At 40.7% G+C, this 25,588-nt stretch overlaps 2 protein-coding genes and 1 long non-coding RNA gene across 10 annotated transcripts in view; 2 read left to right on the plus strand and 1 right to left on the minus strand.

Annotated features, from left to right (window-relative positions):
- Positions 1–12,964, plus strand: part of SLC12A6 (solute carrier family 12 member 6) — an 84,270-nt gene extending 71,306 nt beyond the window's left edge. For 4 of the 7 annotated variants that reach the window (XM_061430648.1, XM_061430649.1, XM_061430652.1 and 1 more), the window contains 10 exons: positions 2,094–2,213; positions 3,130–3,234; positions 3,610–3,778; positions 5,308–5,503; positions 6,291–6,460; positions 7,228–7,359; positions 7,960–8,067; positions 8,263–8,447; positions 8,837–8,994; positions 9,894–12,964. In XM_061430648.1, coding sequence (XP_061286632.1) covers positions 2,094–2,213; positions 3,130–3,234; positions 3,610–3,778; positions 5,308–5,503; positions 6,291–6,460; positions 7,228–7,359; positions 7,960–8,067; positions 8,263–8,447; positions 8,837–8,994; positions 9,894–10,009 — 1,459 coding nt within the window. In that variant the 3' untranslated portion in view covers positions 10,010–12,964. The remainder of the gene's footprint in view (positions 1–2,093; positions 2,214–3,129; positions 3,235–3,609; positions 3,779–5,307; positions 5,504–6,290; positions 6,461–7,227; positions 7,360–7,959; positions 8,068–8,262; positions 8,448–8,836; positions 8,995–9,893) is intronic. The other 3 variants (XM_061430650.1, XM_061430651.1, XM_061430653.1) reach the window with 1 other exon arrangement.
- EMC4 (ER membrane protein complex subunit 4) lies at positions 6,290–16,361 on the minus strand. Of its 2 annotated transcripts, XM_061430659.1 has the most exons (5): positions 16,163–16,361; positions 15,727–15,841; positions 13,899–14,052; positions 13,421–13,581; positions 6,290–13,176 (listed from the first exon to the last, which is right to left on the minus strand). In XM_061430659.1, exons 1-5 carry the CDS (start codon positions 16,246–16,248, stop codon positions 13,141–13,143), a joined length of 552 nt encoding a protein of 183 aa, XP_061286643.1. In that variant the 5' UTR covers positions 16,249–16,361; the 3' UTR covers positions 6,290–13,140. The 2 variants fall into 2 exon arrangements, with proteins under 2 accessions (XP_061286643.1, XP_061286644.1); XM_061430660.1 differs by lacking the exon at positions 13,421–13,581 and having other exon boundaries at positions 16,163–16,343.
- Positions 16,362–16,411: 50 nt separating this feature from the next.
- Positions 16,412–20,371, plus strand: LOC133255996 (uncharacterized). Its single transcript, XR_009739071.1, has 3 exons — positions 16,412–18,312; positions 18,742–18,896; positions 19,153–20,371. It is a non-coding gene; the product is annotated as an uncharacterized LOC133255996 (long non-coding RNA).
- The last annotated feature ends 5,217 nt before the right edge of the window (positions 20,372–25,588 follow it).

The following is a 25,588-nucleotide window of genomic DNA, read 5'->3' on the forward strand; positions in this document are numbered from 1 at the left end:
CATTCCTTTCCATTTATCCTCTTGTCTTCATCAGTTTTCCTCAGTGTTCATTCTCAGACTCTCTTCCTTATGACAATTTTATTTAGTTAAAGAGTATGAGCTGTGTCTCTGGTGGCTTGGTGGTAAAGAATCCATCTGCCAGTGCAGAGGAGCATGGGTTCGATCCCTGGTGTGGGAAGATCCCATATGCCGCGGAGCCACAAGGCCCATGCACCACAACTTTTGAGCCTGTGCTCTAGAGCCCACGTCCAGCAACTAGTAAAGCCTGAGCGCCCCAGAGCCTGTGATCCGCAACAAGAGAAACTACCACAATGAGAATCCTCTGCACAACAGAGAAAAAGCCCTGTGCATCAATGAAGACCCAGCACAACCAAAAATAAATAGATAAATAAATAAAATTATTTTTTTTTAAAAGAGAAGAACACATTCAAGTAAGTATTTTTTTTTTTAAAAAAGGAGTATGAGCCTATGGCATCAGATGGCCTAAGTTCAAGTTTAGCTCTACTATTTCCTAGCTTTGTAGCTTTCATCATAACCACATAAAGTTTCATTTTATTCATTAATAAAATGGGACTAATCGTATTATCTATCTCATAGGATTGTTTTGAGATAATCTAAAGTGCTTAGCACAGTGCCTGGTACGTAGTAAAGCTCTTAATGAAATGTTGCTACTGCTGTTGCTGTTGTGTTCACATCTCAGTCCTTAAAGGAACTATCACATTTTTAGCTACCATCCCATTTCTTTTCTTTCATAGCTATAAGTTCTTTAATATGTCCTATTATATACTTGTTTGTACATTCCTCTTTGCTGACTTTTTCCTTGATCCCTTTCTAGCTTCACTTACCAGGGGTGGGTAGTGATGTGACCTTTATCTGGCACAATTTTAGATCATCAGCTGATCTTAATACCATTAATCCTCTTTCTAGATTTAATGTTAGTTAAAAGTTCATTATGAACGTTTTTTTGTGTTACCAGTTGCTTTTGGTTTTTTTCCTCTTTCTCTTTACACCCTATATTTTCATTCATTGGATCTAATCTTCGCCAGATTAACAACTGCTCTGTTTGTTCTTTGAAATTTATCATACAACTTAGTTCATTCTTTACACAGTACAACTTCAGTAAATGTAGTTGTCTAATTTATTTAATCAAAACAAGAATTTCATTATTTTCTTCCAAGTTCCCTATGTAAAGTAAGGAAACTAATGGCAGATTTTTTTTCAGTGGGTTCTGCAGGTATGCTAATAAATTTTCATAAAGTTTTTAGAAATATTCACATGAAATGCTTTTTTTCTAAAGATCATAGAGTTGTTAATAATTCTGACTGCATGTCCCATCCCTGCTTTGCCATGTAGGTATTAATTGTCCTCGTAACTGCAGATGGCTTTTGTAGCATCCTGGTTCATTTATGTATTATTCCAGCAATGGGAAACATCAGCACTAAGGAGCTTCCCTATGGCTCGAACAGTAAAGAATCTGCCTGCAATGTGGGAGACGTGGTTTCAATCCCTAGGCCGGGAAGATCTCCTGGAGAAGGGAATGGCAACCCACTCCAGTATTCTTCCCTGAAGGAGGAGTCTGGTGGGCTCCAGACCATGGGGTTGCAGAGTTAGACACGACTGAGCAACTAACACTTCCACTTTCTTTTCAAGGATGCTTTGGGGCTCAGTGCAGATCTATTGATTGTTGCCAATCCATGATAAGATAACTATAAAAACTAAGAAAAAAGGGCTTCCTTGGTGGTCCAGTGGTTAAGACTATGTGTTTCCACTGCAGGGGGATGGGGTCAGTCCCTGGTTGGGGAAACTAAGGTCCTGCATGCCTCATGGCACGGTGCTCCCCTCGCCCCCCACCACACACATGGGAAAAGATGTTTAGAAACTTTTATACCAATTTGACATTGGCACGGCCTCCAAACATAACATTTTTTTTCTAGTAATTCAATTTTACTGCGTTTTACAGAGTTTCTGTCTACAACATATTGGAGTTTTAAAAAATAATTTTTCACCAGTTTAAGAAGCACCTTTATCACAGGCTTCTCTTATAGCTGCTTAGAAAAAACATTTTTTATTTGTTTTTGTCTTTAATTTTCTAGGGCACTCTCTTTCATGGGAATGAGTATCTGTCTGGCTCTGATGTTCATTTCTTCCTGGTATTATGCCATCGTAGCTATGGTAATAGCTGGTATGATCTACAAATACATCGAGTACCAAGGGTGAGTCTCGATACAGTCTTCATTGATGCTAAAACTATGGAAACTGGCTAGTTTGGTTAGAGCCATACCAGTGAAATTACATTAGGGATCCAGATAACTTCATTCATCTGTACCTAAATTTTGATCATAAGGAGAAACTATTGAGAAAATATGGATCAATGAAAAAATAAAAGGAGGTACTGAAATAATAATGATTCAGTTCAGTTCAGTCACTCAGTCGTGTCCGACTCTTTGCGACCCCATGAATCGCAGCATGCCAGGCCTCCGTGTCCATCAGCAACTCCTGGAGTTTACCCAAATTCATGTCCATCGAGTTGATGATGCCATCCAGCTATCTCATCCTCTATCATCCCCTTCTCCTGCCCCCAGTCCCTCCCAGCATCAGAGTCTTTTCCAATAATGATTAGTATTAAATAAATATAAATATTCTTGCTTATCTCTTCAGGCAAGGAATTGTGTCTGAGATGAAAAATAAATCAGTCCTGAATAACTTTGTAACAACTTCATTAACAGCTTGCCCAAATTAGGAATAAATAACACTCTGATTTAGATTATGTTGAGTTTTGCTTCCTGTGCATTATTTTTGAAATAATTTGAACTTTGGATCTGTAGTAATTTCCTAATCCAAATTGCTATTTAGCATTCTTGCTTTTCAGCAGTTACATCGCAGGACAAGTGAGTGACCCTCTCAGCCTTTATTCTGAACTGTTGTACAGTTCAGTGTGTTGATGGAGCATAGTGTTGATCTGCATACAGTGGGTTCATTGTGTTAGTAGTGAGCATCATATAAATAGCTAATACAAGTTTTAATCTACTTTGTGTGTATGTTACTTTTAAATAAAGTAAACTTTAGTTTTTGAAATTGTACTTGCTAGATTTTAAATCTGTCTCTGCTGTTTTCGCCCCTTTCTCTCAGAGCTGAGAAAGAATGGGGTGATGGTATCCGCGGGCTGTCCCTCAGTGCAGCCCGATTTGCTTTGCTTAGGCTGGAGGAAGGACCACCACACACTAAAAACTGGAGGTAAAAAAAAATCAACAGAATTGGCACACAGAATTGTGTACTTCATTGATTACAGCATAAGGAAATTGTGTGACCCAAGGAATTCGTGTAATGAACCTGTTTTGACTGATTCTAAATCCTTGATCTCTGTGACCTTTTAGTTATATATGATCTAGACTTCTACCCTTTTAATTCTTCCTTCACGACTGATCAACTTGAAATAATACTGGGAAAATTCAGAATGACTATATAGCCTCATCATTTTCTCTAATCTCTTACTTCTGTCAAATTATATGTTTTATTCAGATCTCCTAAATTAAAGGGTAGGATTGTCATTCTTTCCTCAGATCCAAAGTGTTTTCTCATCTTACCATCCCCCTGCCAACCTCTTTGCAGGCCTCAGTTGCTTGTATTGCTGAAACTAGATGAAGACCTACACGTCAAGCATCCTCGTCTCCTCACCTTTGCTTCACAGCTTAAGGCAGGAAAGGGTCTCACAATTGTGGGCTCTGTCATCGTCGGGAACTTCCTGGAGAACTATGGTGAAGCGTTAGCTGCTGAGCAGGTAACAGTCAAGGCTTAATGACCTAGTAGAATTTAATTTAGCTTATGGTTTCGTTCAGCTGAATCATAAGACCTCAGATTTCTAAGTTGATCCCTTTGCTGAGCAACCTAGGAGGTGTCCTTCTTGTGCTGACTTGTATGGTCATATTCTCCAAATAATAAGGTGAACCAGAAGATAATAATTTATTCTTCCCATTCAAACACTTTCTAAACTATAAGATTATCAAGGCTAAGCACTATTTCCAAATAGACTCCAGACATTGACTCGGCCCTGAGAAAAATCACATAAATAAATCATCCCTTGAACCATGGTGATAATTCCTGTCAATTTAGTTGTGACACCAAGGAGCAATGAGCACATTTTCTTCCTCTTTACTAATCTTAATACATGGTAGCAGAACCAGGATTCTTTTGCTAAGTCTGATTAGCTTATGGGAATTAAAGTTCTTTCTGAAGAAGAAAGTAGTTTCCATTCTAATATTTATTATAAGCAATAGATAGAACTACCCTGGGGAAGTTTCAATTGCATTTTAAAATTTTTACTGAAGGACTTCCCTGGTGGTCAGGTAGCTTATATCCCATGCTTCCAGTGCAGAGGGGCAGGTTTCAATCCCTGGTCATTGAACTAGACCCACATGCCACAACTAGAGAAGTCTGAGTGCCGCAGTGAAAATTTACCAGCGCAGCGTAAACAAACAAGTAAATATAATAAAAAATTTTTTTTAATTTACTGGGTTTCATTTTGGAATGAAATGAAATGTTTAGCTTTGAAACACTAAAACTAGAAGTGCTGAAGAAACATTAGTCCAGAATGATCATAAAAATAAATGAAAAGCACAGTATTGGAAATCAAGAGACACTGATTAATCTAGATACACCCTGACTTAATCTGTGCCTTTGGGTAAATCATATCCATTTTCCATACCATTATTCCCTTCACCATTCCACCAAGAGAGTGAAGTAAAAGAGATACAAGTGTCATTAATCATCACCATTAAAATATCAAAAAGAATGCGGAAATAGGAGAAACAAGGAAATAAAACATACCGGAGATAATTCTGAAGTGAAACTGAATCTGAATCATCATATTGATTGAATTTGAATCAATATGATGAAACTGAATCATCATATTGAATTTCTAGTAAAGGAGTCAGAGCAAGACTGACACTGAGGAAGGAAGATTATGTTCACACTAACCCTGGGCCATTAAGGAATACCAAATATTCACTTTGTGAAGATCTCTGTTCTCAATTTGTTTGGTATGTTAGAAAGAAAAGCAGAAGGGAGGGAAATGTAGAGTATCTACATGTAGACAACTATCTATGTATGTAGTAAGCACCCAGAAAGTGAAAAGGCAAAGGATAATAAAATTTCATTGGGATAAATTAAACTTTTTTAATTGTTCTGTACAAGATACGACCTTATACAGAGTTTGGAAAGAGGAGGGGAATATAATATGGAGAAGAAGTAAGAAGTTAAAAGACCCGGGATAAAGTAATCTAATTTTGAGGTTCTGGTTCTCTCTTTCAGACCATAAAGCATTTAATGGAGGCAGAGAAGGTGAAAGGGTTCTCACAGCTGGTGGTGGCCGCCAAACTGAGGGAGGGCATTTCCCACCTCATCCAGTCGTGTGGCCTTGGGGGCATGAAGCACAACACAGTGGTGATGGGATGGCCAAATGGCTGGCGCCAGAGTGAAGATGCTCGAGCTTGGAAGACTTTTATTGGTACAAACCACTTCTTGTACTATCTTGAGGGCCCAAATAGAGGATATACTCTGACCCCATTCTCCAGCCTTGTACAGTAGAAATTCTGTCATTGCTGAAACGTAGCCTTATAAGGGCACCTAGGGGCTTCCCTGGAGGCACAGTGGTAAAGAATCCACCTGCCAGTGCAGGAGATGCAAGAGACTCAGGTTCGATCGTTGGGTTGGAAAGATCCCCTGGAGGAAAAAAATGGCAACTTACTCCAGTATTCTTGCCTGGAAAATTCCATGAACAGAGGGTCCTGGTGGGCTACTGTCTGTGGGGTCAAAAAGAGTCAGACATGACTGAGTGACTGAGCAGACAGAGCGCAAATAACTGTTAGTAGTAATAACTGATTCTACTCACCTCCTCCAGCCTCACATAATGTTCATCACTTGTTTATCTTGCCAAGTCTTATGTTTGGAATTATCTCTGAAATTGTCATATTTCCAGGTGTGATCTCCCACATTGACATTCTAACAGGAGTTGGAGGAAGTGTTCTTCAGCATCAAAATCTCCCAAATTCACATACCCCACTGTAGAAACACAGTAATCAGAATACACCTAGTGATGTAAATCATAGGTCTCAGTCTAATTCTGTTGGCTATTCAGATTTTTATTAATAAATTTTGTTACTTGATTTGGTATAACCTACTGTGTAAACAAAAGACTGTAAAAGGGCATTACCCTTTCTTTGCGGACATGGTAGGAAGCAAGGCAAGCCTGAGGATTCATCTCTGCTTATCCCAAGTTTCTATTTTTTCTCTAGGCACAGTTCGAGTGACAACTGCTGCCCATCTGGCCCTGCTGGTGGCCAAAAACATCTCCTTCTTTCCCAGCAATGTGGAGCAGTTTTCTGAGGGCAACATTGATGTGTGGTGGATTGTACATGATGGGGGGATGCTCATGCTATTACCATTCCTACTGAAACAGCATAAGGTATTTTGACACCTTTTTAAAAAAAAAAGTCTCTCTCCCTCAACTTCTGTCCTGGTTGGTTCACTAGACAGTTTTTTTCCTTTAATTCTATAATGTTGGGGCTTAGAAATGTTGGAGATTGTTCTTGGCCTTCCATGATCCCAGATTCAACCTTATGAGAAATAGTTTTCTTTGTAGTTGATATCTAACCATCTCCAAGGGAAATTCAGCAAGTTTATTAAGCTACATATGAGCCCTTGTGAAAAAAACATTAACAAGTGAACATGTCCTGTTAAAAAAAAAAAAGAGCAAAGTGCTGGAAACCTAAGGGGTATGTGTGTCCTGCTCATTCTTTGGTAAGACTGAGATTTAAAATAGTAAATATAGCCAGTGTCTGTTGACTTGGCCCACCTCTCCCTTGAGGTGTTTTTTTCTGTTCTTTCTGTTCCTTCCTCAATGAACTTTTTTTGCCACAGAGGAAAAAAAAATAGTAGAGTCTGCAGGGTGTCATTAGTATGCTGTCTGACTAAAGCACCCTATTAATGTATCACATGCTGTCTTTTCCATTTTGCCAGTTTTTTTCTTGTTGTTAAATAAGAACTCTCTTAAACTGTATTTCATGTGTTCATAGTCAAACTTTTGCCCAAGTACAATAATATAGCAAGTAAGAAGCTAGGAACAAATACCTTGATACTATTCAAGGTTGTTCTAGGCAAAAATGCCATCTGAGTAACTCTTTTTCTGCTTCTTTGCATTTAATTTCCCATGTATATATGGTACTTTCTCAGGTGTGGCGAAAATGCAGCATACGGATCTTCACAGTAGCCCAGCTAGAAGACAACAGTATTCAGATGAAGAAGGACCTGGCCACCTTCTTGTATCACCTTCGCATTGAGGCAGAGGTGGAAGTGGTAGAGATGGTGAGAAAGCTGAGTCTGAGATCAGAGAAGCTACCCTTCCCCCATGTCCCACCCTGTCATTCTAGGATCTCTTCTAGTCTGGGAATTTCTTCCGCTGCAAATGTGGATTAATCCCTTAGTTCCAACAAGACTCCAGTATATTGATTTAGATAAGTGTAGTGCATATGTGGTGTGTATTTGGTGGCGATTTTTAGTTTTGCTTTCTTGTTTATTATAGTCCTTCTATTTCTGCCAGATTCTTGTCTTAATACAGTTTCATTAAGTTTCTATTCATATATTCAAGCTAAAGTCACACATAGGTTTTTTTTTTTTTAATAACCTGGCAGTATTAAAATAATAGGATTTTGTGTTTTGTGTTTCAAGGAAACACATATGTAATGGTTAGATTGTGGGAAAGAGTCAGAGCTCTGGATTTGATCTACAGGCCACAGCATTGTTTTACGTAGCTCAATGACTGAACAAAAACTGAAAACTAGGTTGATACTGTGATAGTTGCTCTTGTTTAGTGAGTGGAAGTGAAAGTATGTGTTTCTTGTTCCTTTGTGCTTATTGCTCATTCCTTGAAGCTTATTGTGCTTATCTGTGTGGTCTGTATGGCAGCATGACAGTGACATATCCGCATACACTTACGAGCGCACCCTGATGATGGAGCAGAGGTCACAGATGCTGCGGCACATGCGCCTGTCCAAGACGGAGCGAGACCGAGAGGTGAGGCTGCCACGTTGGCCTCATCCTGGCCTGGGAGGTCTTTCACTGAGAGGGATGATGGTATTCTCACAGCATGACAGATTCTTCCTTAGTTGCTTTATTAGTTACTCTACAGTAGCCACATTTTAAAATAATTAAAGATGATGCATGAGAGAAAACAGGTATAGTATCATAGATGTGTTGGGCCTCCCCCAGGCACAGCTGGTGAAAGATCGGAACTCAATGCTACGACTGACCAGCATTGGCTCTGACGAGGATGACGAGACAGAGACTTATCAGGAGAAGGTGCACATGACGTGGACGAAAGACAAGTATATGGCGTCTCGGGGACAAAAGGCCAAGTCAATGGAAGGGTTCCAGGACCTGCTTAACATGCGTCCGTAAGTTTCCAACTCAAACCTAACGTAGTATTCCCGTTAGTGCCACAGATGCGACTTTGCCTGGGTACACAGGATGGAATCTAGTCTTCATTTCACCCAGATCCAGCCATCTTTCTGTTATTGGCCTATGCATACCAGCCACCAATTAATACTGTACACAAACCATCTTTCTTCCTGCCCATACTGTGTTCCTGGTATAAAACAAGCACACACAGAATGAGAAAACCCATGATATCAATATTTTAAGGCAATCATTTGTTCATTATATTACTCATACTCTCAGCAAAAAACCTCTTAATATCTCAAGTTTTTTAGAGTTGACGATATGCCTTAGTTTTCTCTTTGCCATAACCCACTTCTGTTTCTAACCCCTCGCCCTCCCCTTCCAGGGACCAGTCCAATGTGAGGCGGATGCATACAGCAGTGAAGCTCAATGAGGTTATAGTTAACAAGTCCCATGAAGCAAAGCTGGTTTTGTTGAATATGCCAGGGCCACCCCGAAACCCTGAGGGTGACGAAAACTGTATCCTTTCTGACAGAATTGCTGGTAGGGAAAATCTAAATGTGTTTTAGATGAGACACTGAGTAACTATAAAGGTCACTGTCTATGACTTCCCCTCTTGAGAAGGGAAGACTGTTAAAAGTCTCAGGCAAGGATCCTTACTAAGTAGTGATACTATGCTTCTTTGGGGGAGTTGGATGTAATATTCTCTCAAAACCCTAAACAGATTTTTTAGGTGGTATATCTGCACAATGACTTTTAATGTTCAGTATATAGAACCATTTCTGATCATCCTAGAGATGGAACACCATATCCTTTCCCCTTTCCAGGCTCTTCCCACTTCACAAAGTCTCTCTTGGAGGAAGTTAAAGGGGAACTTCCTCTAACTGAGGGGAAGAGACAAGGGTTCGTCCTCATACTCTAATTCCAGGACTGTTTTTATGGGCCCCTTCAGCACTGAAATAGCAAAGACTGGTCCATTTCTACAAGTACCATTAAGGAAAAGAGGTTAAAAGCAAACAAAGAGTAAATCATCTGTATTTCAGTGAAACAGAAAAAAGAAGTGGCAGGAAAAAAATGTAACTCTAGGAGCTGCACTTGGAAATTACTTGGATTCTCTCTTGGAATCTTACAGTCTACCCTGTTGTGGCTTTTTCTACTTTTTGGCTTATTTACTGTGTACTGGTAACACATTACTTGTGGGTTTCCCCCATTTTAAAATAAGTTAGAAAAATCTAACCAGTGGGAAATACTTTTGCATTAATATTATTTATGCCAAGAGACTAGATCCCCAGATTACTTCACAGAACTGAATTGAATCCAGAGTTCAGACTTCTCCAGTTCTGACTATATAATAATTAAGCCTGTTGATTTTTCAGCTTTGTAGTCAGATAAACTCAGATTATCATGATGCCAGGTTGTAAGAATGCTCTTTTCCTACTTAGTTGTCTCCTTGACAATTTCTGAAGACATGGAGTTCCTGGAAGTACTCACTGAAGGACTAGAGCGAGTCCTTCTTGTCCGAGGTGGTGGCAGTGAAGTGATCACCATTTATTCATAATCTACTCCTGAATGGCTCTGCTTGGCCTCACCTTCTGAAAAGGATTCTATCCTCCATGGAAGTGCCAGCTCTTCATTACCACTCCCATCAACTAGAGACCTGCATTCTGTATACATCACACTGAACTCTTAATGAGCTGAGCCTCAAGTCCTTGTGCAAGAAAGTACAAACCGATCTGTTCTTCGCTACCATATGACCTGCTGTCCTTAAAGAAGTAGATCTTCCCTCAACATCAGAACACTGCTCAAGGCCTGCAAGCCATGCCTGTTCCAGATGAAGGCAATTTAGGATGAACAAACTAAACCAATAAAATAAATTGGTAAAAGAGATGCTAGAAAGTCAACTGAAGTCAAAAGACAAATACACAAGTACACATCTGAAATTAAAGATGAGTCTTAGAAGTCATGATTCAAGATGGCACCATAGGGGTAACAGCCAGAGACAGCCTCATCATACTAAGGAATTCATGGCCAAGTACATGGGGGTCTTACATCTTTGTGTAGGTAACTGTGGCAGGCCAAGATGAAAATTTTCATCAGTGCATCCACTGCTCTCTGGGACTCTTAATTTTATATTAGGGTACTAATATGTAAAAACTGAAACATGAAACTGCAGCCTCTACTTCCTCCGAAACAAGATTCCCCCAAAATATGTTTAGGTACACATAGTATATTATATATTTCGGCTGTTTTTCAAAACCCATTCTGTGGTTAGGATTGTAATACAGGCACTGTTACCATGGAAATTGTTCTTTAGAAGGCTGAGTAAAAATTCTTTCAGGTTCTTTTCAAATGGACAAACAAAGGGAACTCCAAAAGTTATCTATCAAGATCTGGATAAATACAGTCTGTAGTTACCTATGTGATATAGGCAAAATACATAAGCTGTTATCCAGGAAATATAGATGATAATGCATATTGACCAACAGATTCTCCTTTCCTTCTCCCTTTTATGTCCTCTGGATTATAGGCACAGATCAAAAATCATAGTAACAAACGCTAGGAAGACTGGCAAAAATCCTTCCCTAAACCTTTGGACTGTCCTTCAAAGGGGGAATCCAGCAGTGGAATTTGAAGTTTAGAGCCATACTCCTTCCATAGTGCCAAAGTTACTGAGCTGCTGCTATTCTTCTTACCTGCTTCACTGAAGTGGTGTAACTGGCAATGGCCTGATTCAAGAAACTTCTTTAAGAAACCTGTGGACTTACTCCCAAAGCCATAGTGAAGACCTGAGGCATGCGCCTCAGTGCTCAAAGTATGAGCTTTTTTTTTTTTTTCAATTCCTTATTCTGACTGCAGAAACTTGGATCTGAACTAAAAAATTCTCCAATTTTGCTATGTTTTGTTTTCAGAAAACTCAAAATGCGTCAAGAAAATACTTGTGCAAACTTCACTAATTTGCTAACTTAATAATCACAAAACATCTGACTTTGAAGCATAGGTAAGCTACCCTGTGTGGCTGAGTGGTAATTTTATGTGAAGTCTTCATTTATTTTACAGGATAGATAGGGTATTTCAAGAAACTATCTTGCCTGTATTCATGGCTGCTTTTGAAATTCATTTTATGAATGATAAATAGTGCCAGTCTTTGATTACCAGTAGGACATGGAGCAAGCTGCTTTGCTCCATAGTCTGCAGACTATTTTTACCCTTATGGACAGAGGAGAAAAACCCTTCAATATGACTTAAGAAATTTGAGTTATTTTAATTTATTCCCTTTCCTCTTCTTTAAATCTCCAAGCTTAGTCAGGTAGCATGTTGTAAGTTTTGTTTTTTTTTTTTCCTGCTGCTTCCTGCAGAGGGTAGAAGCATTGTTTACAACTTCCATTGCAACACTCCATTGCTAAGTTGAGTCCGGCAGTAGCAGAACAAGCCCCCGAGGACCCAAGCTATTAATGACCCGTGCTCTAAAGTCAGCTTGCCCAGGAATTCCTTTATATTTACACCCTCTGGCCAAAGTGATACATGTATATGTATTCTTTTCCATATAGAAAAAACGTGGGCAGAAAATAAGGTTAGTTTTTAGAAGAGCCTTTTGTGGCTGGAGCTCTGTAAGAATCCTTTAAAGGGATAATGGAATTAGTGGCTGCTAATATAGCCCCTACTGCGCCCCTAAAACAATCACTGTTACATGGGGAAGCGGTTCTTGGGCCAGATTTAAACTCATCTCTGTCTAGAGCATTTCATGTCTACATGTCACTTATGTTGTCTGCAAAGCGTCTTGTCTCTTAATCACTGCAAATAAAGCAATACTGAAAACTTGACAAGAGAATGCATCTTAGGGGAGGGGGCTATGTGTTTTAAGCAGAAAGAAAAAGGAAAGACATCTTCCTGCTTTTTGAATGAGATCCAGCTTTTAAGTCTTAGCTGTGACTTTACCAGGGCAGGTTATGACAATATTCATTTTCTAATTGCTGGCCCTCTGTGTTGCATAGCTATCTTAAAACTGAAGTTTGAATCGCAGCATCTGTTTGACAGGTTCCCAATTCCTCTCGGCGGGGAAGATCACCACTTTATATCTTCCGTTGCCTCCGATTCCTGTTGCCCCAGCAATCCTGCCAATCCTTACTCCCCCAAACGTGTTAAAAATCCATTTTTGTGGATATTAAAGTAGTTATTACACTGTAAGCATTTTATGCGCTTTTTTGGTCTGGTTTATTTTTCTTTTCATCATGTACGATCTGAATTCACATCTTCCACAAGTATCTCCAACGGAATTTTTATGTCCCAGCTTGTGTTAAATAGAAGTGAAATATTAAGAAGAATAGATTTAAGAAAAACTTGTGCAACTTTTTTTTTAGTATTGTTCTCAACCATTTAATTTATTAAAAGGAGATGCTGCTGTGGTTCTTGATTTAACAACAACCATTCTTTTGTTTACATAGTCATGGTTTTATTTGTTGTTTTGCTCTATACTGGAAACATAAATAAAGTTTTCTACCTTATTTTCAGTCAAGAGTTGTGGTATAGTTTTTGTGTGTTTGTAGTGATATATACATTGTCTTTCACCATGGAAAAAAGAGCTTTTGGTTCTTTTCAGCAGAAGATAATGTTAAGGGTTAATAAGCTGAGAAGGAGCCACTGGGCATAAAGAATCCAGATATATAGGTACCAGGTGCTTCTTTCTTAAGTTCACAAAAGCAGTCCTCCTCCACTGAACTCCATCCTCTGAGAAACGAAAAAGTAAATAGGTTAATGGTGAGTGTTGAAATAACTTCCTAAATTGAGTACTTACTACTTTAATCACAAGCTCTATTTTACTTTATCTTTTAAGAATAACAACTCTCAAATTCCTAATGGATCTTATTTAAGAAATGAGCTCTAATACCAACTGTGATCCCCCACCATCAAATGGGTCAGCTATTTACTGTACATTAGAGCTGCTCCAAATTTAACTTTCCTTTTGCCTTACCTCAGGGGGTTCAATGAAGGCTAACCAGTCTGATGCATGTGTAGGCAACAGTCCCATTGACTGGCACTTATAAACAGCCAATGCCAAACCCATAAGGTTCCCAATGAGATACACCAAACCCTGAAGAAACTTCTGGCTTGAACTTTCTAGCATCTTGAAAGCTGTTGGGGTAACAGAAAGTGTCAAAAACCAAAACAACTTTTTCTTCAGTATGAATCAGGCCATATATTAATATAAATAATACAAACAGCCCCATGCTAAGATAGCAATAGAACCATTAAAGGTGAACAAAAACCCACAAGCACCATTTCCCCCTCATGCCACCACCACTGCCATCACCACCCTGCACTGCAACTAGCCAAGAGCAAGCTGTGCCAAAGATTTACAGTGGGTTTTGCCAAAGAGTTTGCCTGTGATTCTTAAAGCTTAGGGTGGATTATTATTTCAAGAATATTTACTGGCAAAAAAAAATACTTACTGGCTGAAATGGCCATAAGTGCCTGAATGGGTCGCCAAGCCATCATACACACCATCATAGTAGGGAAGATAGAGATAGTATTGCCTGCCATGTACATGATGAAGAGGTTCATAGGAATCTGTTTCAGGGGACCCAAGGCAATGTCCCAGCAGCGCTAAAACAAACACAGTTTTAACCACTGATTACTATCCTTAGTTCCACATTTATCATATCACTGACGTTAAAGTCAAATGAACACAATTCCCAGTTCTGTGCTTCTCAGCTAACTCCTCAATTGCACCACCTCTGCCATTCTCTCAACTTTGCCACAGGAACCTTGCTCGTCTACTAAAATAAGGCTTCTTCACTATTTTATGTGTTTCCCTATGGGTTTTCCAGATACCATTTTTCCCCCATGACTTTAGGTAAAGAAGAGACTTCCCTACTTTTGTTCTTATACTTCTGCACCTATCATTGTCCCATCTACAACTGAAGAACTAGATAAAATCCACATAATGGTATATCAGCACACCACATTTACTAATAGAACAGACAAATCAAGATATGTAAGATGTGAATGACATTATTGACCCAACTGACATACAACACCACCTAACATACAGAATTTACATTCTTTTCAAACACAGATGGGACATCTACAAAAACTGACAACTGAGCCATGGAGAACATGTCAGTAACTCTCAAATCATACAAAGCATATTATTTGGTTATAATGTAATTGAGCTAGAAATCAGTAACAAAAAGATAACTAGAAATTTTTTCCTATGTCTTAGAATGAACAAATGTGCTCTAAATGATCCACTAATCAAAGTAGAAATGTCAATGGAAAAAGAAGTATTAACTGATAACAAAAATACCATATATCAAAACTGTAAGACAATACCATATATCAAAACTGTAAGACCCAGAGCTTTGAGAAATTTACACCTTTAAATACATATTAGAAGACTAAAAGTAGTATCTAAGCATTTCAAGAAATCGAAGAATAAAAAATTAGAGACCCAAGGAAATGGAAAGGAAGGAAATCAAAATGAGAGCAGAAACTAATGAAATTTGCTCAACATCAAGAAAGCCAAAGGGGTTTTTTGAAAAGCAGTATTAAGGCTGAGAGGGAAAAAAGTGCCAGGCACTGTTGCAGGCACTTGGGAGACAAACATCTTGCTCTCATAGAGCTTACAACAATGGAAAAAAAGAGATAATAAAATATATGAATGATATGGAGAAATATAAGAAAATAAGACAGGGAGTGGCATGAGGGTAGACTTCACCACAAAAGTAACATCTGAGAAACATAAAGGAGATGAGATAGCAAATCATAAAGGAATCTGGGGGAAAAGGGAAGAACAAGTACAAAAAGCCTGAAATAGGTTGCCTGGCATATTTAAGAAGCACCAAGGAGGTCATTCTGGGGACAGGAGTGAACAAAAGGCAAAGTGGTAGGAGATGGAATGACTTAGACCAGGATGATCGATTAAAGCAAAAAGAAATAAGATTTTCAATCTATTTGAACCAACAGCCTACTCTGACAGATTGGATGAGTGGTATAAGGGTACCAGAGTAGAAAATGGACTTCAACTGGAATGCGCTGCCCCTACAGATAATTTTCAACCTACTTTTATTATACCTTATGTTCAACCATCTTTTATTTTTCCAATTAGCACTTTTGGAGCTGATACGGTCAACTAATGTAACACTTAAGCAGTTTAGCTACCAAATATTCGGGATAAGGGCCATCTTCAGTAAGATATCCATGTGCTGCCTGGAAGAAGAGGTAGGTGTGTAGCTCAGAACTGGCTCAAGGACTATGGTTACATCTATACCTCTGTACCTTCTCCACTAGGATCCGATCTGTCTCTTGAACGCTGGTATCAGGCACTTGCTTGTCCAAGTAACCAACTGGGTACAGTGAGTCTCCCTGGCCACCGCCCCGGTCACTTCGGCCCCTACAGACCAAACCAAAAAAAACTAAGGCTGTAGCCTCCCACACTTCATATCCCGCATTTCCTGTTCTCATCATAGGAATAAAGATCCTCAGATGCATCTACCTATATTAGACCAAGCCCTCCCGTGGTTTCGTCAGATCCTGGCCTACGGGGAAGGATGAAATAAGCATCCTTTGGACACAGAAATCTCCACGGCAGAGAAGCCATCAGCTCCCCAGAAGTCGTCTTTTTAACAGAGTTGTACCTGAGGGCTCAGATCCTATTCCTTTGGGGTAGTTCTACAATGAAAGCTCTGATATCGAGCTTTGCCCAGCACTTCACCTGCTGCCTCCTCCAGGTCCGCTCAGCTCAATCGCCCACTTGAAGCGCCGGCCTCGGTTAGCCACCAGGCTCCCTTGGGCAGTCATGGCGACAGCCGCCTACCAATGCGGCAAAGCTCTGGACCAAAGCGTAGCCGGATCCCAAGCCCAAAGACCTCGGCGACTTCTTGGGCTCGCTCTGTAAGTCCATTTCCGGCGCGCAACTATAGACGTCACTTCCGCCCCGGAAATTGTCCCGTGGCCAATTTGTGCTTGAGCTTGGTGCGAAAGGGACTGTTGCGCTTTCTTTTCTCTCCGAAGAGACCTTTTAGGTGTTGGGTGTTCCTTGACCTCTGAGGTGCAGTTTATGGGACAGAGGAAAGTCTATACTGACTCTGCGTTAGAGGTTGAAGCCAAGAAAGTGAAGTGAAAGTCGCTCAGTCGTGTCCGACCCTTTGCGACCTATTGAATTCTCCAGGCCAGAATACTGGACTGGGTAGCCTTTACTTTCTCCAGGGAATCTTCCCAACCCAGGGATGGAACTCAGGTCTCCCGCATTGTGGGCGGATTCTTTACCAGCTGAGTAACCAGGGAAGCCCAAGAATAGTGCGGTGGGTAGCCTAGCCGTTCTCCAGCGGATCTTCCCGACCAGGAATCGAACCGGGGTCTCTTGCATCGCAGGCAGATACTTTACTAGCTGAGCTACCAGGGAAGCATTGAAGGCAAGGGCTTCTGCAACTTTTACGCCTTCTTGGGAACACAAGTTCAAATCTCTGTTTGTATCCATATAAACTGTTTATATGCGTGGTGAAGCCACACATTGTGTGACTTTGAGCGAGTTATTTAGTGGCTTCTGAGTGTTGAATGTCCACCGTATTCCAGGAGCTTTGTGTTTATTATATTCTTTAATTCTCACAGTAACAATGCGTCGTAGATAGTTCTATCCCTGCCCTGCACAAAACCTGGGAGGCCTGTGGGCGTTTTAAGACTCTTGGGCTCGGGATTCAGTTTCCCTTTGAGTCCTGGCTTCCCTACTTAACTGTGTGACTTTGGGGCAAGTCAGATTCTTTGTTTTCAAACCTTTTCATGCGTACCTGCTTTCAAGGCTTGTTCTGAGTTTAAACGAAGTGCTTGCCACAAATGCATTCCATGTTTTTTATTATATTTTAAATTTTATTTTTGCCTGTGCTGGGTCTTTGTTGCTGCATGTGGGCTTTCTGTTATGATGAACAGGGATAGTGCTCTGGCTTCTCACTGCAGTGGCTTCTCTTGTGCAGGAGGAACTCTAGGGCCCAGCTGTCTTCAGTAGCTGCTGGGAATGTGCTCAGTAGTTGTGCAGGGGCCTCGTTGCTCCTTGGCATGTGAGATCTTCCCTAATCAGGGATGGAATCTGTGTCCCCGCTACCCCAACTAGCAATTTGACTCCTAACCACTGGACCAGCAGGGAAGTCCTGTTTTTTTAACATCACTAATCTCCAACATTCTTCCTAGTGATTGGGTTTTATATTTAATTATATGCCTATATCATAATTAGGGAGAAGGCAATGGCACCCCACTCCAGTACTCTTGCCTGGAAAATCCCATGGACGGAGGAGCCTGGTAGGCTGCAGTCCATGGGGTCGAGAAGAGTGGGACACAACTGAGCGACTTCACTTTCACTTTTTCACTTTCATGCATTGGAGAAGGGAATGGCAACCCACTCCAGTGTTCTTGCCTGGAGAATCCCAGGGACTGGGGAGCCTGGTGGGCTGCAGTCTATAGGGTCGCACAGAGTCGGACACAACTGAAGTGACTTAGCAGCAGCATATCATAATTAAACCTATTACCAGGTATTTGTTTACTGTTTTTTTTCCCCTTTTATAACCAATATTGCTGCCATTGTCCTTCAAGTCATATAGTCCTTCCCTTTTAAAGTACTCCTCTGCTTGGTATAAAATTTTTTAGAGTGCTCATGTTCATGCTTAGTGGCTAAGTCTTATTCAACTCTTTGTGACCTCATGGACTGTAGCCCACCAGGCTCCTCTGTCCATGGGATTTTTCCAGTCAAGAATACTGGAGTGGGTTGCCATTTCTTCCTCCAGGGGATTTTCTTGATCCAGGAATCAAACCTGCATCTGCTGCCCTGGAAGTTGGATTATTTACCACTGAACCACTTGGGAAGCCCCTAACAAGGTACTACAGATTTATTTATTCCTTTATTCTAGGAATCTCACAGTGTTATTTGCTGAAATGTGTTCCAAAGAACATGAAGCTGTTGAGATTGAACTCAGAAAAGGTTCCAAGGTCAAATAAATTCGATATTGTATTCTGCACATACATCCCACAGATTCTCAGTGCTATTAGTATAACACTAAAACCACAAGAAGTGATGCAGTAAAGAAACTCCTTTTCATTTTGTTTTCCAATCTGCCTGAACGAGAAATCTGTCTTTTTTTTCATTACATGTGTTAGTTTCCAATGGAATCAGTGTTCTGTAGAACACAGGGGGCTACCTATGTGCTCGAATTCAAGAGAAAGGCGAAGTCACTCTTTTAACGATCTGACTGATATTCTTAAATTGTTAGAATATCATGAAAAATAATAGATTCTTTATGTAAATAGAGTTTCAGATTGGAATGAAACTTGTGTGGATCGAAGTTTTTGCACAAAAATGTGTTTTGCAAGAAAAGTAAAGGGAAACCTATATTCTAATCCTGACTCCAAATGAACTCCTGAGAGGAAGGAAGTCCGTTGGCCTTCATTTCTTCATGTATAAAGTAAGTGATTGACTTATACTAGATTACTTCTAATGGTAACTTTTAGTTTTTTGCATATTATTATTTCATATATGGCATATTCAAAGAAAATAGACATTGTAAACATATAAAGGAATAGTGGGATTTCATATCATTTTTTAAAATTGTACTTTCCATACTTTTCCTAATACTCTGCATTATGCAGCTACCACTTTTGGATTTAGAAAAAAATAAATGTTATTAATTATGTCACCCTGCTTATTTAACTTATATGCAGAGTACATCATGAGAAACGCTGGGCTGGAAGAAACACAAGCTGGAATCAAGATTGCCAGGAGAAATATCAATAACCTCAGATATGCAGATGACACCACCCTTATGGCAGAAAGTGAAGAGGAACTACAAAGCCTCTTGATGAAAGTGAAAGTGGAGAGTGAAAAAGTTGGCTTAAAGCTCAACATTCAGAAAACGAAGATCATGGCATCTGGTCCCATCACTTCATGGCAAATAGATGGGGAAACAGTGGAAACAGTGGCAGACTTTATTTTTGGGGGTTCCAAAATCCCTGCAGATGGTGACTGCAGCCATGAAATTAAAAGATGCTTACTCCTTGGAAGGAAAGTTATGACCAACCTAGATAGCATATTCAAAAGCAGAGACATTACTTTGCCAACAAAGGTTCGTCTAGTCAAGGCTATGGTTTTTCCTGTGGTCATGTATAGATGTGAGAGTTGGACTGTGAAGAAGGCTGAGAGCCAAAGAATTGATGCTTTTGAACTGTGGTGTTGGAGAAGACTCTTGAGAGTCCCTTGGACTGCAAGGAGATCCACCCAGTCCATTCTGAAGGAGATCAGCCCTGGGTGCTCTTTGGAAGGAATGATGCTGAAGCTGAAACTCCAGTACTTTGGCCACCTCATGCGAAGAGTTGACTCATTGGAAAAGACTCTGATGCTGGGAGGGATTGGGGGCAGGAGAAGAAGGGGACAACAGAGGATGAGATGGCTGGATAGGATCACTGACTCGATGGACGTGAGTCTGAGTGAACTCCGGGAGTTGGTGATGGACAGGGAGGCCTGGCATGCTGCAATTCATGGGGTTGCAAAGAGTTGGACACGACTGAGCGACTGAACTGATAACATGACATGATTTTAAACCTAAAAGCAGAATGATTCGGAGATTCACCTTGAGAGCCCTTAAAAAATACTGATGCCTTGGCCACACCTAGAGATTTTACTTCATCTGCTTAGCGGGGATCAAATGCATCAGTGTTTTTTGTGTGGCTCTCCTGGTGATTGTACTTTGCAGCAAGGATTCAGAATCACTGACCTAAGAGTGTTTCATTGCTCTAAAATGACAAGGTTTGAATTTACACAGAGTAGTTTAAGCAATCATTAGTTTTTGAGAGCCTCCTTGTATTCCTCCCCACTGGGAGAAACTTGAATTAGAAAATAATAGGAATACTGAAATTGTAAAAATAAATATTAAACTTCCCTTACTTTGTGGCTTTGAGTAAATGTTATTTTAATTAAAGAAACTATGAGAAGGCAAACCATGATTCCACAGGTCACATGAGTTGCCTCGTTTGCTTTTACAGTTTGTGCCACTGTCCAGTTTTGGCATTTGTGTTTGTGTCTTCCCCTCTCATCCCCAAACACTTCCTGAAGGGTCTAGTGAAGTGAAAGTCACTGAGTCGTGTCTGACTCTTTGCGACCCCATGGACCATACAGTCCATCTCCAGGCCAGTATATAGGAGTGGGTAACCTTTCCCTTCTCCAGGGGATCTTCCCAACTCAGGGATCGAACCCAGGTCTCCCACATTGCAGGTGGATTCTTTACCAGCTGAGCCACAAGGGAAGCCCTTTAAGGGTCTAAGCAGCTGACTGTTTCTAATACTTCATGCCATTTTCTTCAGAGCATCTGCATTTGGATTGAAACGAACAAAGAAATTTTCTGTTCATACAACCAGATTTGTGAGAATGCATCCCTCTAAAGGAAAAAGTTTTACAGCTACCTCTGAAGTTTTTGGTCTATGCCATTTTACAGCGTCTCTATTATAATTCTATTCGGCTAGCCTCACTGGTTCAACCAGTTCCCCCAGTGTTTTAAAAAAAGCTCCTAAGCCTTTTAGCAGCTTCAGTAAAATGGGCTTCTATTGCAATCTCTAGTTATTTGTTATTTAACTCTACTATCATTACTGTCTTCTGAAAAGGAACACCTTACTATTATACCATTCATAGTACAGTTGTTTCCATGGCAGTAATAGGGTTTTAACAGGATGAAAATTTTTTGATCCATTTGTCTGTTTGCATTTTCAAACCCCTTTATCAGAAAAAATATATATATATATTTTGGGGGTTAAGATCCTACGTTGTTAGTTCAGATTCGGTTTCTGCATCGTTTCTATGCAGATTACAATTTTTTCTGTTTCTGGTTCATGGCCATTTAGTGTCATGAAATGCCCCTGGCAGCAGTGACATGAAATAATATGGTGCTGGGAGAAGAGGCTGGCTAGTAATACCATTCTTCATTATCAACTACCTTTCTCATTTCAAGAGGACGGTTGTGAAATTCACATTTTAACAGGTTCCCATTATAGCACTTCCCTCCAGCACTTGCTTAGGAAGCTGGGAGAATTGCCATTCCCACAGATCCATTAAAGAATAAGAATGACAACCATTGTGTGAGTCATAATGATACATCTCTGATGGTGTAACATGTTTCTTCAAGCTTGGTTACTCTGGATTCATCTGGTGATCAATTTCAGGTATCTTGGGAGTGGGGTAAGCTACATCCCACTACACAGAATACTGGAATCTAAGAATACTGAAGTCTACATCCAGGATCTGAATGACCAATCCAGGTCCTTTGGGGCATTTTTTCTTATGTGCTAATTTTTAGAAAGCTTCAATTGGTTCCATTGTAAAGCATTGTTTTATAGCCTGAGTTTTTTATAAGGAGAATTGTTATGGACTGAGTGATTGTGTCCTCCCAAAATTCATATGTCAAAGCCCTAACTCCCAATGTATTTATTTGAAGTGGGGCTTCTGTGTGTGTATGTGTGTGTGCTAAGTCGCTTCAGTTATGTCTGACTCTTTGCTACCCTACAGACTGTAGGCCACCACTGTCCTCTGTCCATGGGATTCTCCAGGCAAGAATACTGGAGTGGGTTGCTGTGCCCTCTTCCAGGGGATCTTCCGGACCCAGGGATCGAACCCTTATGTCTCTCTGTGTGTTGGCAGGCAGGTTCTTTACCTCTAGCACCACATGGGGCTTTTGCGGGGACAGGCAATCAGGGTTAGATGAGGTCACGAAGGTAAGGCTGTCACACTGGGATTAGTGTCTGGGAAGGAAAGTTATGACCAACCTAGATAGCATATTCAAAAGCAGAGACATTACTTTGCTAACAAAGGTCCATCTAGTCAAGGCTATGGTTTTTCCAGTAGTCATGTATGAATGTGAGAGTTGGACTATGAAGAAAGCTGAGCGTCAACAAATTGATGCTTTTGAACTGTGGTGTTGGAGAAGACTCTTGAGAGTCCCTTGGACTACAAGGAGATCCAACCAGTCCATCCTAAAGGAGATCAGTCCTGGGTGTTCATTGGAAGGACTGATGCTAAAGCTGAAACTCCAGTACTTTGGCCACCTCATGCGAAGAGTTGACTCATTGGAAAAGACTCTGATGCTGGGAGGGATTGGGGGCAGGAGGAGAAGGGGATGACAGAGGATGAGATGGCTGGATGGCATCACTGACTCGATAGACGTGAGTTTGGGTGAACTCCGGGAGTTGGTGATGGACAGGGAGGCCTGGCGTGCTGCAATTCATGGGATCGCAAGAGAGTCGGACACGACTGAGCGACTGAACTGAACTGAACTGAAGAAGACACACCACAGAGCTTGCTCTCTCAGTCTGCCACGTGAGGACGCAGTGAGGAGGTGCCTTTCTACAAGCCAGGATGGGAGTGCTCACCAGGAACTGAGTCAGCCGGCATCTTGATCTTGGACTTCCCAGCCTCCAGAACTGTGAGAAAATAAATTTCTGTTGTCAAAGCCATACATTCTGTGGTATTTTGTTATAGTAGCCCAGGCAGACTAATAAAAGGGTGAAGTGGGATTCAGAAGAATTGAAGGAGAATAATAAGTACCTTTTAGTGCTTATTGAGTGCTTTTGAAAGATAAAGTCATCCCTTAAAACATAAAATAAATGTAGGATTGTTTAATTTGTAGTTTATTACATAAATGAAAACATACACTGTCTACTGACTTTTTTTCCCACTTAATCCATATTGCTGCTGCTGCTGCTAAGTCGCTTCAGTCGTGTCCGACTCTGTGTGACCCCACAGACTGCAGCCCACCAGGCTCCTCCGTCCCTGGGATTCTCCAGGCAAGAATACTGGAGTGGGTTGCCATTTCCTTCTCCAATGCATGCATACATGCTAAGTCGCTTCAGTCATGTCTGACTCTGTGCAACCCCATGGACAGCAGCCCATCAGGCTCCTCTGTCCACGGGGTTCTCCAGGCAAGAACACTGGAGTGGGTTGCCATTTCCTTCTAATCCATATTGAGTATCTTTCATGTCTGTCACTCAAGTCTACCTTGTTTTTTTTAAAGGCTAGAGAGTATACATGGCATAAATGTATGATAATTTAACCAGCCCCTAATTAATGAGCATTTAGGTTATTCCCATTTGTCACTGTTATGGGGGGAAAAAAAGGTTGCTATGAAAATATCCCTGGGTACTTTGTCAACATAGTTCTGTAGGAGATTCATACAATTAAGGTCACCTGCCACAGAGGTTACAGTTACAATATTAATAGATTCAAATAGGCCCTCCAAGATGTGCTAATTTGTATTTTCAAGAGTTTGTGGACTAAATTATCTCTAGTTTTGTAGTGAGTTATATAGTGTCCCGGAGAAGGCAATGGCACCCCACTCCAGTATTCTTGCTTGGAAAATCCCATGGACAGATGGGCCTGGTGGGCTGCAGTCCATGGGGTTGCTAAGAGTCGGACACGACTGAGCGACTTCACTTTCACTTTTCACTTTCATGCATTGGAGAAGGAAATGGCAACCCACTCCAGTGTTCTTGCCTGGAGAATCCCAGGGATGGGGGAGCCTGATGGGCTGCCATCTATGGGGTCGCACAGAGTTGGACACTACTGTAGCAACTTAGCAGCAGCAGCAGCATATAGTGTCCCCTCCAAATTCACATCCACCTGGAACCTCAGAATGTGACCTTAATTGGAAATAGGAACTTGGCAGATGTAATTAGTTAAGATGAGGTCATACTGGATCAGGGTGGGTTCTAAATCCAATAACTGATGTCCTTATAAGAAGAGAGGGCACACAGATATATGCACAGGGTGGAAGTCCATGTGACAATGGAGGGAGACTGGAGTAATGAAGCTACAAGTCAATGATTGCCCCAGCCACCAGAAGCTAGGAAGAAGCAAGGAAGAAAGATTGTTGTGTAGAGCCTGCAGAAAGATCATGGCCCTGCCAACACCTTGATTTTGGTTTTCCAGCCTCCGGAATTGTGAGAGATTGTATTTCTGTTTTGAGCCACTCAGGTTTCTGGTACTTTGTTACCGTGGTCCTAGAAACTAATACAAGTTTCCTTCAGAAAGAGGTTCCATTCAAATGAATTAAGCTAACCAGGGTTAGCTCAAGTGAGAAATAATCACAAATACTAAAATAATATTTCCCAAAGCTCCAAATCAAATCCTAAACTTTAAAAATCTTGCACAGTTTTAATTTCCTGATTGCTATAAATTAGCAAAGTGTTTTTTTTAATTTCTGTATTTAAAAAAATATGTATTTATTGTGTATCTGGCTGTGTTGGGTCTTAGTCTCAGCACAGAGGATCTTCATTGCGTCGGGCAGGATCTCTCATTGCATCACATGGACTCGTTGTGGCGCAGGCTCAGTAGGCGCAGCATGTAGCCTTAGTTGCTTTGTGGCATGTGGGATCGTAGTGCCCTGACCCGGGATCGAACCTACATTCCCTACGTTGCAAGACAGATTCTTAACTACTGGACCATCAGGGAAGTCCCAGTAAAGTTACTTTTAAACAATTATTTTTTTAAAAAAGACATTTATTGTACAAAATGGAAAATACAAATAAGTAAAAAAGGTAATAAATCCTACCATGCAAAAAAGTGATAACAATTTTCATGGACAGTTTGATTTAGACTCTCTCAGACTTTTTAAATTTATATTTTGACTTATTTAACATATATTTTATAACATGCTATTCCATGAAGGGCCATATTTTTATTTTTATAAAAGGCAAAGGACAGGCAAAGGAAAAAATATGGCTAAATCTTTCAGGTTTTTGTGTTTAATTCTCTGATACCTCTGACAGATGTTCAGGTTCTGTTGCTTTTATCCAGCCTTGGCTGAGATCATGCGACGCTACCACACTGCACTTTCTCCCTGCCCCATTTCCACAATCCTGTCCACCCAGCCTGCAACTGGAGCCACGCTCCATTTCCCAGGACTGGGACTAGTCCTGCTACCCTTTGTAGATGAGAATAACGCTGTAGAATATTTGTGTTCTCCCCTTTGAAGGATTCAGAGTTGAGGTAACTTTGGGCTGCACAGGTAGCTCAGTAGGTAAAGAATCTGCCTGCAATGCAGGAGACACGGGAGACATGGGTTTGATCCCTGGGACAGGAAGATCCCCTGGAGGAGGGCATGGCAACCCACTCCAGGAT

Source organism: Bos javanicus, chromosome 10, assembly GCF_032452875.1.
Source record: "Bos javanicus breed banteng chromosome 10, ARS-OSU_banteng_1.0, whole genome shotgun sequence".
In the NCBI taxonomy this organism is placed as follows: domain Eukaryota; kingdom Metazoa; phylum Chordata; class Mammalia; order Artiodactyla; family Bovidae; genus Bos; species Bos javanicus.